At 40.2% G+C, this 15593-nt stretch overlaps 1 protein-coding gene across 7 annotated transcripts in view; it reads right to left on the bottom strand.

Moving 5' to 3' along the window:
• The window catches only part of TMEM67 (transmembrane protein 67), a 65742-nt gene extending 58524 nt beyond the window's left edge, over positions 1–7218 (bottom strand). For 5 of the 7 annotated variants that reach the window (XR_008668037.2, XR_008668034.2, XR_008668036.2 and 2 more), the window contains exons 1-3: positions 6898–7187; positions 6190–6278; positions 3496–3589 (exon numbers count right to left, since the gene is read on the bottom strand). Coding sequence is in view for 3 of the 7 variants with exons in the window: in XM_055349389.2 (XP_055205364.1) it covers positions 3496–3589; positions 6190–6278; positions 6898–7120 (406 nt within the window). In the remaining 4 variants the exon portion in view is untranslated. Of the gene's footprint in view, positions 1–3495; positions 3590–6189; positions 6279–6897 lie in introns of all 7 variants that reach the window. The other 2 variants (XR_008668035.2, XM_019032936.4) reach the window with 1 other exon arrangement.
• Positions 7219–15593: the final 8375 nt, after the last annotated feature.

Below are 15593 nucleotides of genomic sequence, written 5' to 3'. Positions count from 1 at the left end.
TCTTGAACTTCTAACCTCAGGTGATCCACGCGCCTTGGCTTCCCAAAGTGCTGCGATTACAGCCGTGAAACACTGCACCAAGCAAAAAAAGATTTAAAATGAAAATTAAGTCTCTTTCCCACTATTCCCAGGCACTCAGTTCTTCACTCAGGAGGCAGCATTGTCAACAGTTTCTTATAAGCCTTTTCAGAAATAACCTGTGCATATACAAGCACATATGCATATATAATGGTCTTTAAAAAGCTAAATAGTGGAATACCAAATACATAAAATAGTGCTGATAAATAGCAGGTACTCAATAAATATTTGTAGATGAATGAATAAATTATTCCATATCTTGCTTTTTTACTCAATATATCTTAGATTTCTTTCCATAGCACTATGTGTAGAACTGCCTCTTTATTTTTCCACAATTGCATTCTATACCATTGTATGACTATATCATAATTTAATTTATTGATCTCATCTTGATAGAATCTTATTTTGTTTATAATCTTTTGTCTTAGGAATAATGTTGCAAGAAAAAAACATTCAACACTTCTTCAGGCATACAGTTAAGTGTATCCAAATGAGAAATTTCTAGATGAGAGCTTTCCAGGCAAAGATAATCTGTATTTTTAATTTTGATAAACACCATAAATTTGCTTTCCACAGAGGTTGCAGCAACTTAAAATTTTTCCCATTAATACACGAATAACTATTTCCTTGTATCCTTATAAATACATTGTCAAAGTTGAAAAAGTTTCTTTTTTATTTTGAGATGGAGTTTCACTCTTGTTGCCCAGGCTAGAGTGCAATGGCGTGATCTTGGCTCACTGCAACCTCCACCTCCTGGGTTCAAGCAATTCTCCTGCCTCAGCCTCCAAGAAACTGGGATTACAGGCATGTGCCACCATGCCAGACTAATTTTGAGTTTTTAGTAGCAACTACATTGGTCAGGCTGGTCTTGAACTCCTGAACTCGGGTGATCCACCTGCCTCGGCCTCCCAAAGTGCTGGATTACAAGCGTGAGCCACTGTGCCCGGTCGGAAAAATTTTATAATAAAATCTGGTAGGTTAAAAATAAAATCTCATTTTAGCTTTAATGTACATTTTCTTACTCTGAGAAAAGTTGAACATTTTTTTCTCATGTTAAAATATTTTTTTCTATGTGAACTTTATTTATGACTCTTGGCTATTTTAAAAATTGGGTTATTCATCTTACTTTTATTTATATGTAGGAGCTTTACATTTATTGAAGAACTTCAACCTCTGTCTATTGTATGCATTAATATTTTTCTTTAGTTTGTAGTTTGGTTTTTGGTATTATAATTTTTATGGCATTTTATAAATTTAGCAATTTTTTCTTCTGTGGTTTTTCTTTTTTTCTTTTTTTTTTTTTTTTTGTAGACACAGAGTCTCTCTATATTGCCCAGGCTGGTCAGGAACTCCATGGCTCAAGTAATCATCCCACCTAGGCCTCCAAAGTGACTGAGTATTTTTGGTCATACTTAGGCCTGTTATACCAAAACTATACAAATTTTTCCTGCATTTTCTTTAAGAACTTTCATATATTCATATTTAGTATTTGACTCATTTGGAGTTTAATTTTCTCAGAAATAAGGTAGAAACCCAACTTGGGTGTTTTCCCAGTTTTCCCAGCACCATTAATCAGTTTTATCCCCACTTATATGAAATGCCACTTTTTTCACATACCAAATTCCCATATGAATTGAATCTATTCTGATTGCCTGTTTTAAGTTCCATCAATCAGTCTGTGTATCCATAAGCCTGTCATATATGTGATTATAGTAGCTATATAACATGCATATTATCTGACGGGGTAGTTCCTTCTTTCCCTTCCCAGAATTTTCTTAGCTTTCCATATAACTTTCCTGTTAAACTTCAGACTCTATTTGTATATTACCCCAAAACAAACAAATAATATCCTGATAGAATTTATTAGGGTCCTTTAAAATATACAGACTGGTAGAAGAGTTGGCATCTTTCTAATATTTAATCTTCCCATCCAAAAATAAAGAATGCATTTTCACTTATAAAAGCCTGCCTTCATATCCCTCAGTAATACTCACAAATTTCTTCAATTAATTATGTTGTACATTCCTTCTAAAGTATATGCCAAGGTCAGGTGCAGTGGCTCAAGCCTGTAATCCCAGCACTTTGGGAGGCTGAGGCAGGCAGATCACCTGAGGTCGGAAGTTCAAGACCAGCCTGACCAACATGGAGAAACCCTGTTATCCACTAAAAATATAAAATTAGCCAGGTGTGATGGCACATGCCTATAATCCCAACTACTCGGGAGGCTGAGGCAGGAGAATCGCTTGAACCTGAGAGGGAGGTTGCAGTGAGCCAAGATCACACCATTGCACTCTAGCCTGGGCAACAACAGTGAAAACTCTGTCTCAAAAAAAAAATAAATAAATAAAATAAAAATTAAAATTAAAAAAAAGGATATGCCTACTTATTTTTTCTTTTTTGTTGCTACTGTATATGAGGTATTTTCTTCCATCACTGTTTATAATAATTTTTAGTCATTCTGTTGGGTGTTTTAAACATACAATCAAATCATCTGTAAACAATGATATTTTACTTTTTTTTTTTTTTTTCATGAGACAGGGTCTTACCCTGTCGCTCAGGCTGGAGTGCAGTGGTGCCATCTCAGCTCACTGTAGCCTTGACCTTCCAGGCTCAAGCAATCTTCCCACCTTTGCCTCTCGAATAGCTGGGACTACAGGTGCATGCCACCGTAACCAAATAATTTTTTTTTTATTTGTAGAGATGCGGTTTCACCATGTTGCCCAGACTGGTCTCAAACTCTTGAGCTCAAGCAATACACCTGTCTTAGCCTTCCAAAGTGCTGGGATTAACAACGGCCTACCTTTTCTTTTCCAATGATAAATATTTTTTTTCTCTTACTTAAGTGCATAGTTTGCATCCTTTTCCAGGTCCTGACATTAACAGGAACGCTTACACTTTTTCCCTATTAAGCATCAAGTTGGCTTTTGAGTTGAGACATATTTTGTCATGTTATGTTAAGGAAATAACCATCTAATCCTACAATATTAAGAGTTCTAAAAAACTCAGACAAAACTTTGTATTTTCTTCTCAATGCCTGCTGATGTTTTAAGTATCACTAAATTTGTACAAAAATAATTTTTATAAACACTATTAAGGGCTGGACACAGTGACTGATGCCTATAATCCCAGCACTTTAGGAGGCTGAGGCAGGAAGATCTCTCAAGGCCAGGAGTTCAAGACCAGGCTGAGCAACATAACGAGACCCAGTCTCTACAAAAAATTTAAAAATTAGCCAGCTGCAGTGGTGTTATGTGTGCAGTCCTAGCTACTCAGGAAGCTGAGGCAGGAGAATTGCTTGAGCCACTGCAAAAATATTAAGTAATCACTTAACTATTTAAATTAGTGCCCTTTTCAAATAAAAACAAAAACAAGAATGAAGATTTATCACTACTTCTTTGTAAGGAATCTAATTCTTACCTAAAATATGGCCAATGGGACAGTGACATTTTCCTTCGGCAGTTAAGCCACTAGGGCAAGAAATGCAGTTCCAGCCATCTTCTGTAACACCTTTCTAAATTAAAAGAAAAAAAATGCTTTTCTCTTTTTTAATTAACTTTCTTCTTCTAATCATGTAAGTTCAAAATGCCATAAGAGTATGTAACTACAGTGAATATTCAAATAAATCATACATATATGAGCCACATAAAAATTCCCTGGAGAGATAATTCATGCTTATATTCCAAAATGAAGCTCTATATTATCACTATGTCCTGAAAACTATTAAAGGATTAACTCTGGATAATAGTTCTCTCTTCTTCAGGATCTTTAATTCAAATGGATGCCTCTTTCATAATTATTTGTCATTTCGTTTTTCCATTTACAAATATAAAACACAACACAACACAAAAAGATTGAATCAACAGTCAGTTAATAGGTTAATCTTACCTGTTCTAAAACTCTATTCTAATTTTTAAAAATTCAAATACATAAAAAATTTAGTCCAGGCACAGTGGCTCACGTCTGTAATTCCAGCACTTTGGGAGGCCAAGGTGGGTGGATCACTTGAGGCCAAAGTTTGAGGCCAGCCTGGCCAATGTGGTGAAACCTCGTCTCTACTAAAAATACAAAAATTAGCTGGGCGTGGTGGTGTATGCCTATAATCCTACTTGGGAGGTTGAGGCACCAGAATGGCTTGAACCAGAAAGGTGGAGGTTGCAGTGAGCTGAGATCGTGCCACTGCACTCCAGCCTGGGCAACAGTAATACTCTCTTTCAAAAAAAAAAAAATTCATTTATGATTCAAAATGGGTAAATTTTATGAAATATAAATTATACACATAGTTGTTAAAATTGTTTTATGAGAATATTTTCTTCTATCCATTTATGGCTTGTACTAGTAAAGGTTTTTTTGTTTTGTTTTGTTTTGTTTTGAGACAGAGTCTTTGCTCTGTTGCCAGGCTGGAGTGCAGTGGCACAATCTCGGCTCACTGCAAGCTCTGCCTCCCAGGTTCAAACAATTCTCCTGCCTCAGCCTCCCGAGTAGCTGGGACTACAGGCACGTGCCACCACGTCCAGCTAATTTTTGTATTTTTAGTAGAGATGGGGTTTCACCACATTTGCCAGGATGGTCTTGATCTCTTGACCTCGTGATCCACCCGCCTCAGCCTCCCAAAGTGCTGGGATTACAGGCGTGAGCCACCGCGCCCGGCCTAGTAAAGGTTTTTGATAAAGTATGACAGCATTCAAAATTGGGCTTATTATATCATATGGTTTAGGAAAAGCCTGGGGCAAAAAACACAATAATTACAAACACAGATGTAACCAAAGTTTATAAAGAACAAAAATAATGCCACAAATTATTTTAAATTTTGGTTGAAAAGACTGAATTTATCAAGAAATACTCCTATATTTGGCAATACATTTATACAGGACAATTTATTTATTTATTTATTTATTTATATTTTATTTATTTTTTTGAGACAGAGTCTCGCTCTGTCACACAAGCTGGAGTGCAATAGTGCAATCTTGGCTCACTGCAACCTCTGCCTCCTGAGTTCAAGCGATTCTCTTGCCTCAGCCTCCCAAGCAGCTGGGACTACAGGCACGCGCCACCACAGCCAGCTCATTTTTGTATTTTTAGTAGAGATGGGGTTTCACCATATTGGCCAGGCTGGTCTCAAACTCCTGAGCTCATGATCCACCAGGCTCAGCCTCCCAAACTGCTGGGATTACAGGCATGAGCCACCGTGCCTGGCCTATATAGGACAATTTAAAAATTACAATAACTTAAGCAATGTCACTGAAAAAGAGATCTGCTGCGAGACCACTTTTTATTAGCAGCTTTTTATCATGGGTAATTCAGCTAGGATCAATATTTGCAAAGATATAAAATAAATGGTAATTTATTATAAAGATATAAAATAAATGGTAATATAAAAAATGGTAATCAGACCTACAAGTACTACAGATAGCTATAAATTGGGACAATTGATAACTTCATATTAAATTCCCAGAATTAATATTTTTTTATATGACAATGAGAAGAAACATTACTGTAAATGTCACAACTGTTACACAGACTTTTAATTATCCAACATGATTGAAAATATATTTATGTTGAGAATTATATATAGTAACTATTTACTAATTTTTCAAAAATTACGATACAATGAAATTACTAACAAAACAGAAACAGACATTATTTAATCTATTAATGCAATTGGTATTTCATGAAATAATTACACCTTAGATATCATTATGAACATCAATAATCATATAAACTGTTGACATGGTAGGTCTAAGACAACTCCACTTGCATCAGTCAAAAGAAATATACACATCCCAAATTGCACACATCCCAGACTGCTCTATATATGTCTTATTCATCTAATTTTCTTCATAACCGAGTTATTCTACGAGTAAAAACAAAAACTTAAATTTTTACAGCTTTGTGGTTTTTGGATTTCAGATTTTAAAAGAAATACATTTGTTTTCTCCAAGTTTGCATGAAATTTCGCTGATCTCCCAAAACTTACTCTAGTAGAAATAAAATTAGCATAGTAATTTTAAAGTCTGTGGGGAAACATTAAACATTAAATTATATTTTGAAAAATAAAGATATTTAACTTACTACTTTTTACAGGTAAGTTATTTTAAAATAAATTATGCGCACCATGTTTTCTGGGCACTTTTTACAAATAATAGCAGGTCCTCCATTATTAGAGATCATCTGAAATCCTGGTAGACATACACATGAAGTTCCTAAAAAAAAAAAAAAAAGCCAATTTTATTCTTGATAAATAAAAATAAAGTTCCAAGACAGTGAAACTTTTAATAAGTCTGAAGATCTTGAGAAGCAGTATAGTGATTAACAGCAGGATTCTGGAGCCAGTACTGCCTGGGTTCAAATCCAGAAATACACTTCTTGAGTTCCAATCGTAGTAATCCTACTCAGTTGCATGACCTTGAACAAGTTACTAAACTCTCTGCCTTGGCTTCCTCTATAATAAAATGGAGAAAAAACTCATAGGGTTAGTATGAGTAGAAAATTAGTTATTATACGTAAAGGTCTTACACTGGCACACAGCTGGTATTGTGCTGCTACCATTTTAAGTGCAAGTATAACTAAACTATTAAACTACTTAACTGCTGCTGGAAATTTTACATTTCTACATCACTAAACAATATACATGTATTCGGGCCAGGCGCGGTGGCTCACGCCTGTAATTCCAGCACTTTGGGAGACGGAGGCGGGTGGATCACCTGAGGTCAGAAGTTCGAGACTAGCCTGATCAACATGGCGAAACGCCATTTACAGGGACTAGGGGCCGACCAAGGCGGGAGTGTTACTTTTGCCAGGGCCCACCGCAAACCGTCTTACCTAGGGCATCTTGCCTCTGGTTAGCTCCACACGGAACACACGAGAGGGCGGAGATATCAAAGTACTGGTTGTTGTCGCACTTCTCCGGCTGCTGGAAAGGGAAAGAGAAGGTCTGGGCCTGTAAGAAGCGAGGGAGGAACAACAGAAGGAACGCGGTCACGGCCCGGGCGGATAAGAGGGACAAAGCCGCCATTGCCACCACAGCCCCACCGCGCGTCGCCATGGTACCGACGCTGGAACCCTCACAGGCCCCAGCCCCCCCATCAGCCTCTGCGGCGGCTTCGCTGAGCTGACTGGACAACCCAAGTCCGGGTACCGGAAGTCACTGCTCGTGTTGCTTGGTTGCTAGGTTACCAACCCTGCGCGAAGTTGGCAGGTCCAGTAAAGAATGGGTTAGAGACCGGTTAACCCTGGAGCCCAGCGATATTTTCAAACGTGTATAGAGTTCCTCTACTTACGATAGGACTGCCCCCTCCCCGCAATAAACCCATCGTAAGTTGAAAAATATCATAATTTGTCGAGTTATAGTTACATCAGAATTTATTCAGACTAGGTAATTTTCACGTTAAAGGAAACATGACTTGTAGTTTAACAATTTGATGTCAAAAAACCCCACTGACTTAAAACCCAGTGAAGGATTACTATAGCTCAAAGACTGAAAAAATAAAAAAACTTTCCTGCCAGGTTTGAGCATAGGAAATCATGTATGCGAGACAAAGCAGGAAATGGAAGAAACCATGTTTGCTCATTCTGTTGCCAGCGAAATTTCACAAAGCCCCTGACTCAGTGACTGAACGCAGTCCTCCAGAAGAATGCCCTGAAGACAATAAGTAGGATAGAGCACAGGTTTTCACATCTGTTGCTTGAATCGCTTCATTTTTTAAAAAGATAGTCAGTGATCCTAGCTCTTGCCTCTTCCTGTACGTAAGATAACGTGTGACAGGATTAATGATTATGCCTCTGTAATCTATAACCAGATGTAGTCTCCAAACAAAACTTTGATGAGATTTTGCTCCAACGTAACTTCTGAGCACGTTTAATGTAACTTTTGAGCACATGCAGAACTCCATCCCTTGATATAGAAACTGGGGGCAGAACAGCTGCTTTGGACCAGTATAACATAAACTCTTTGAAAGACTCTCCAGGGTTGCATTCCTCAGTAAGACTCCGAATAAAACTAACTTTGAGTCTTTAAAAGCCTGATTTTTTTCTTTAGTTGACATGTATATAAAATGAGATCACCTTTACACCTTTTGTGAATAAAGGAATCTAAGCCTGGTGCTGTGGCTCACACCCCTAATCCTAACATTTTGGGAGGCCACCGTGGAAGGATTGTCTGAGCCCAGGAATTCAAGACCAGCCTGGGCAAATAGTGAGACTCCACCTCTACAAATAAAATTTATTTTAATTAGCTGGGTGGGTGGCACATGCCTATGGTCCCGGCTGCTTGGAAGGCTGAGGCAGGAGAACCACTTAAGCCCAGGAGGTCAATGAGCCCAAAGGCTGCAATGAGCTGTGATCGTGCCACTGCACTCCAGCCTGGATGTCAGAGACCCTATCTCAAAAAAAAAAAAAAAAATCCTGGACAAAAATATGGAAACGTTTAGAGCTAGAGACCACTTGCGAGGCTAAGGTAGAAATCTAGAGTCTAAATTGGAGCCATGGAGGAAGGGAGAGGCAGGAAAGGATGAATAAAGGAGCTATTCAGGAAGAAGAATTATAAGAATTTTATTATTTGGACATACGAAGTAAACAAACAGAATCAAGGATAACTTCCAGGTTTCTGATTTGGGTGGCTGGGTAGATGGTTGTGATATTAAAGGAAGATACCTGTGGTAGATAGCTTCTAAGCGAAAACTTATTGGATAAAGAAAATTTTAAGGTAGAAATGAAAGTTATAGGAATATTTAACATGGTGGGAGCTAGAGGTATGGATAATAATAGAAATAATAGGTATTAATAGCTTGTTTTTGTTATCAAGCAAATGAGCTCTCTATCCAATGCATGCACAGAAGCCAATACTATGTGGCACAAGCTTTTGAGGAAAAAAAGCCTTTATTTGCACAACTGGTCAGCAAGGAGATAGGAGTGCATTCAAATCTGTTTCCCTGATTTAGAGTCTGGGGTAAACTTATGGGCTTGGAAAGTCAAGGGAAGAATTTAGGAATGTGTCTTGGCAGGCTGAATGGAGGACTTTAAATTTGACCATTTAGAAAAAGGTACGTAGAGGCCGATTTTAGGCCTGATCCTCCAGGCAAATGGACCCATCACTTTTGAAGGAGTTCCAAGTTCAGGTTCCAGTCATGTCCCGGTCTTGGTTCCAAGGAAAGGATTCATTGGTTTTGGGTGTTGTTAGAGGTCCAAGCTTTTTCTATTGCACATGACTGGGCTACATGACTTGCAGTTTTTGGCTCTGTTACATCTAAAAGGTAACACGACATTTTGTTATCAACAGAGTAGGCTCAGTTTGGGCTAGTCCCATGGAGACACTTTTAATGTGTCCGGCATTGCAATATCTCATTTGATCCTAAATTGGGACTGTTATCATCACCTTTAATTTACAGATGAAATAACCAAGGCTTAGAAAGTATAAGTGACTTTCTAAGGTCACACTTAATTCATGGTTCTAACCCTGGTAATTTGACACCAGAGCCCATACTTTTCTTCGGGTTTTTGTTGTTGTTGTTGTTGTTGTTGTTGTTTTAAACTTTAATTTAGGTTCAGAGGTACATGTGCAGGTTTGTTATATAGGTAAATTGAGTGTCTCGGGGGTTTGGGGATCAGATTATTTCCTTACCCATGTGATAAGCATAGTACCCAATAGGTAGTTTTTTGATCCGTACTCTCCTTTCACCCTCCACCCTCAGGTAGTACCCAGTATCTATTGTCCCCTTCTTTGTGTCCATCTGTACACAATGTTAGCTCCAACTAATAAGTGAGAACACACAGTATTTTATTTCTTTCCTGTGTTAGTTTGAGATAGGAGGTTGGCAGGACTGATTTCACAGGATAAGGTCATAAAGACCTGGCTGATAAAACAGGATAGGTAAAGAAGAGGACTGAAACCTGCTAAAACCAAGATGGTGACCAAAGCGACCTCTGGTCATCCTCACTGCTCATTATATGCTAATTATAATGGATTAACATACTAAAAGACACTCCTACCAGCACCTTGACAGTTTGCCCCTTGCCATGCCCACTTAGAGAAGTTACCCTACATGGTCTAACAAGGGAGGACGCTCCGTTCCAGGAATTCCCCACCTTTTTCCTGGAAAACTCATGAATAATCCACCCCTTGTTTAGTATATGATCAAGGAATAACCATAAATATACTCAGTCTAGCAGTCCTTGCCATTGCTCTGCCTATGAAGTAGCCACTCTTTATTCCTTTACTTTCTTAACAAACTTGCTTTCACTTTATTCTGTCAGATTGCTCTTGAATTCCTTCCTGCATGAAGCTGAGAACCCACATGGCCACTCAGGCTGAACCCTAATTTTGAGGTTTCCTCTGTGACAAGTTTGCTTTGGATAATGCAGAGCCCACACTCTTAAGCCTTGCTTTTTATTGTTGCCTTTGAATCTCTGGATGTGCTTTTCTGGGCAGGAATAAAGAAAAGCTAAAGGCAAGTAAGTTCAAGATGAGATTAATGAATTAAAATATTACAAAGAAGGTGAAAAACAGAAGTGGAGGTTGTGGTGAGAAAGGGGAATTAGTGAGGTTCAGATCTTACAGCTGGGGCACTTTGTGTGGTGAACCCTGTGTTCATTCCGAATCTCCAGACACTTAGTGCCCTTTTGATTTGTTAATCTTTTGTGTGTAACTTGTTTTTTACTTTCTTGAAGTCTTCAGGATGTTCCTCTCTGTGCCCCACCTTCTCATTTTTCTTAATTTTACAGTGATGTGTCTGGCCATGTTTCATTGTCATCTTTTGTGTGAAACACCTGTTGTAACTTTGCAATTCAGCCAAGAAACTCATGTCCTTTAACACTGGGAAATGATCTCTTCTACTAATTATTCCTTTGAAGACTTTATCTCCGTTTTTTTTTTCTTCTGGACACCCTATTTTTCAGATACTAGACTTCCTGGACCGTTCCTCTAATTTTCTCAGATTATGTTTTCATTTTTCTTTTCTTTTCTTTTTTTTTTTTTTTTTTTTTTTTTTTTTTTTGAGACGGAGTCTCGCTCTGTCGCCCAGGCTAGAGTACGGTGGCGGGAGGCGGGATCTCCGCTCACTGCAAGCTCCGCCTCCCGGGTTCACGCCATTCGCCTGCTTCAGCCTCTGGAGTAGCTGGGACTACAGGAGCCCGCCACCTCGCCCGGCTAATTTTTTGTGTTTTTAGTAGAGACGGGGTTTCACCGTATTAGCCAGGATGGTGTCAATCTTCTGACTTCGTGATCTGCCCACCTCGGCCTCCCAAAGTGCTAGGATTACAGGCGTGAGCCACCGTGCCCGGCCTGTCTGTGTGTGTGTGTGTGTGTGTGTGTGTGTGTGTCGGAGTTTTTTTGCTCTTGTTGCCCAGGCTGGAGTGCAATGGCACGATCTCTGCTCACTGCAACCTCCATCTCCTGGGTTCAAGTGATTCTCCTGCCTCAGCCTCCCGAGTAGCTGGGATTACAGGCAGGTGCCACCACGCAGGGCTAATTTTGTTATTTTTAGTGGAGTCGGAGTTTCTCCATGTTGGTCAGGCTGGTCTCAAACTCCCGACCTCTGGTGATCCACCCATCTCGGCCTACCAAAGTGCAAGGATTACAGGCGTGAGCCACCGAGCCCAGGCTTCATTTTTCATTTTATTTGGTTTGGTTCTACTTTCTGGAAGATTTTCCTGCATGTATCTGTCAAACATTGAATTGAACTTTTCATTTCTTCTATTATAAATTTAATTTCTAAGAGCTCTCTTTTGTTTTCTGGCTATAGCTTAATTATGGCATTCTTGAATTCTTCCATGCTGCAATATTTTATTTCCTGGAATACATTACTAGTGGTGTTTTAAAGTTTTCCTCTGTTGCATAATCTGTTTCTTCAAAGTTATGTTTTGTATAAAAGGCTTTCCTCCTAAATCTTGGGACCTTTTGCCATTTACACACATACAAAAGTGGGCGGCCAGGCGCGGTGGCTCACGCCTGTAATCCAGCACTTTGGGAGGCCAAAGCAAGTGGATCACCTGAGGTCAGGAGTTCGAGACCAGCCTGACCTAAACGGTGAAACCCCGTCTCTACTACAAATAGAAAAATTAGCTGGGCGTGGTGGCCATGCCTGTAATCCCAGCTTCTCAGGAGGCTGAGGCAGGAGAATTGCTGGAACCCAGGAGGTGGAGGTTGCAGTGATCCGAGACTACGACATTGCACTCCAGAATGGGCAACAAGAGCGGAACTTTGTCTCAAAAAAAAAAAAAAAAGTCGGCACACTGACAAGCTAATTAGAAGCTCTACAAAGATAGGAAGGGCTTGTTGACTGGGCTACAACGTGTGGAGTGATTTGCCTGGGTTGTTTCTTAGGGCAATCCCTCATTCTTCCTGTCCCCTTTCCCTATCCTACTGTGCTGATCAAATTTCTCAGAAAGATTCTTCTCCTTGGAGATTTTAAGCCTGGGTGTAATATTTAGAGGGTGTGAGTTTCATCGTTCACATAATGCCCTTCTTTTACATATATTAAATAGAATCCTTGTTTGCAAATGCACTGAGAATAAACCTTCAATCTTCTGTTGGAGTTGGGGAGAGACAGGTTTCCAGGTATTGGAAGGAAAGTGCTTTGAAAATTGATGTTCGACCACTTCTCCTGTTTTCACTCCCCTCCACAAACAGAAGATACTGTCTCCTAAGCCTTTGAGGACTTCTTTGGTGCATGTAAGATTGCTTCTTAGCTCTTCCCACTGTTAATGTAGGATTCAGCTCTCTTGGATCCATAGAAGAAATGGTCACCTATCCACTTGCTTCCCGCTTGCAAAGTTTTATTGCTGTTCGTCTTACCCTATTCTCTTTATTCTTGTTAGTTTTTGTCTTTTTAAAAGTTGCTTCCCTGTTATTTTATTAGAATTTCTGGAAGGAGTGGAGATAAATACCTGTGTTTAAACTGTCACATTAAACTAGAAGCCAAAATAACCTGTTAACCTGTCTTCACAAACATACTCTTGCCACTCTCTAATCCATTCTCCATACCTCAGCTGGAGTACTCTTTTGAAATGCAAGTCCTAATATGTCATCTGCCTGCTGGTTTTCCGATGGAAAGATCAAAGTCCTTAACGTGAACCCTAACCCTCAGCATGGTCTGACTTCTTCCTGCAGCCCTGCATTGTCCTGTGTGCTCCTGTGCTCTGTACCTGCACTGGCCTTATTTTCCTTCCCTGGATGCTGCCAAGCAGCAGGGAGTGCCTGGACCACTCCCTCCCCTTCCCAGCAATTTCCTTTTATCTTTTTAACTCCTCCTTTCCAAGCAGCTCATTCATTACTTCTTCAGGGAACATCTCCCACCCTTCCTGACCAGGCCAGGGTCTCCTGTGAAATACTTTCACAGTACCATGGACTTCTCGTCCATAGCACTTATCCCTGTAGTAAATTCACATTTAGTTGGGTAATTCTTTCATTGGTTTTACTTTTCTGAACTGCAGGCTTTGTAAAAGCAAGGACCGTGTGTGTGTGTGTGTGTGTGTGTGTGTGTGTGTTTTGGTCACTACTGCCTCCTCCGCATAGCACTGTGCTTGGCACATTGTAAGCATTTATTTCTATCATTATTTTATTTTTATTTATTTTTGTATTTACTTTGAGAAAGGGTCTCACTCTGTCACCCAGACTGGAGTGCAGTGGCACGGACACAGTTCACTGTAGCCTCGGCTCCCTGGGCTCAAGCAATCCTCCCACCTCAGTCTCCTGGGTAGCTGGGACCACAGACAGGCACTAGCATGCCCACCTAATTTTTGTATTGTTTGTAGAGACGAGGTTTTGGCACATTGCCCAGGCTGGTCTCAAACTCCTGGGCTCAAGTGATCCTCCTGCCTCAGGCTCCCAAAGAGCTGGTATTACAAATGTGAGCCACCTCCCCTGGCCAATTTTATTTTGTTTTCTTATTTTTTCTTAGAGATTGGGTCTCAGCCTGTCACCTTGGATGGAGTACAGTGATGCCGTCATAGCTTACTGAAGCCTTGAACATCTGGGCTCAAGCAATCTTCCTGCCCCAGCCTCCCAAGTAGCTGAGACTACAGGTGTGCATCACCACACCTGGCTATTTTGTTTTTTAAATTTTTTGAGAAGCAGGGTTGGGGGTGTCTCACTATGTTGCCCAGGGCTCACCTCAAACTCTTGGACTCAAACAAACCTCCTGCCTTAGCCTCCTAAGTAGTTGCGATTATTGGTGCGCACCATCACAACTGTTTTACATTGTAAGCATTTAATACACATTTGTTGCAGTGGAAAATAAAACGTGTCTCATTCCTTTCCTTCTTTAGTTTATTGTTGACTTCCAAACCCTGAGGGGAACTTGATGTCTTCTCCTCTCATTTCATCACAAGGAAGAGGACAGAGGGCCAATGTGGGTTTGGGTCCAGGACAACAGAGCCTCTGAAACTGCCTTTGCAAAGATTATGACAGTGAGAGAAATCTAACATGGCTTCACCCCATCTTGCTTCTAGCCTCACAGGCTGGGGGTGCTCATTCCTGGGTGAAGGCCAAGCTAACTATGGGAGGAATTTAGTTTCTAGTTTAACTTGAAAGCAAGGATGATAATAGCCCTTTCCTAAAACTAACCCCCCTTGCTCAGGGCCCAAAAATTGCCCTTGTGAAACTAATGAAAGGCCACAAGATTAAGATTATGAGAGGGGCCTGAATTTTGCTAAACTGTAAATGTAGTTTCTATAATCCCTAATTGCCCAGGAGTCATGCGGCGAGAGGTCACAAGATTTGTGACTTCCTCAATTGCTCCCATAGAAAACATCACTATTGTAAAACCTAAGATTGGTCTTTCGAGATATTTTTCAGACTGACTCCATCTGGATTCATGACTCATGACTCAATTGGTCCTATGCCCAACCCCCCAACCCCTCCCCCACCTAGAGGTGGACTCAGTGCAAGAGGACTGTTTTCCATATCTCTATGATTTCATCCCCAACCATTCAGCTGCACCCATTCCCTAATCACCTGTCCACCAAACTATCCTTGAAAAACTCTAACCTCCAAGCCTTTGGGGTGACTGATTTGAATAATAACTCCATCTCCCACATGGCCAGTCTTGCATAATAAACTCTTTCTTTACTGCAATACCATGGTCTCAGTGAATTGGTTTTGTCTGTGCAGTGGGCAGTAAAAACTTTTCAGGCGACCACATCTCTAGCCACTGTCCTAAAGGACAGAAGTTTTTTTGTGTCCATATGACATGGTCTTTGTCAGACAGAGTAGGAACAGGACACGGTTTCAGCTCACCCTCACTTAGAGTTTTCTTTCATGCATTCCCACTGATCACAAAATCCATACCACTGTCACAATGCTAATAGTCCTTTTACTTAAAGAATTCCAGGAACTGGCCTTAGGAGATAAGCAAGGTTGTGGAGTGCCCTACCTTGGGAAGGAATACTAAACAAATTATTTATAGCCTTGTTGCCTCAGGCCAATCCACCAGGTGGCCCATTACTCAAGATAAGCATTGCAACCAGTAATGCTGACCTGCATACCCTATCCCTGATGACAATTCCCACGCTTTGCCTAATAA

The sequence above is a fragment of the Gorilla gorilla genome, chromosome 7 (genome assembly GCF_029281585.2).
Source record: "Gorilla gorilla gorilla isolate KB3781 chromosome 7, NHGRI_mGorGor1-v2.1_pri, whole genome shotgun sequence".
In the NCBI taxonomy this organism is placed as follows: Eukaryota; Metazoa; Chordata; class Mammalia; order Primates; family Hominidae; genus Gorilla; species Gorilla gorilla.
This window is presented reverse-complemented; position numbering and strand designations above follow the sequence as displayed.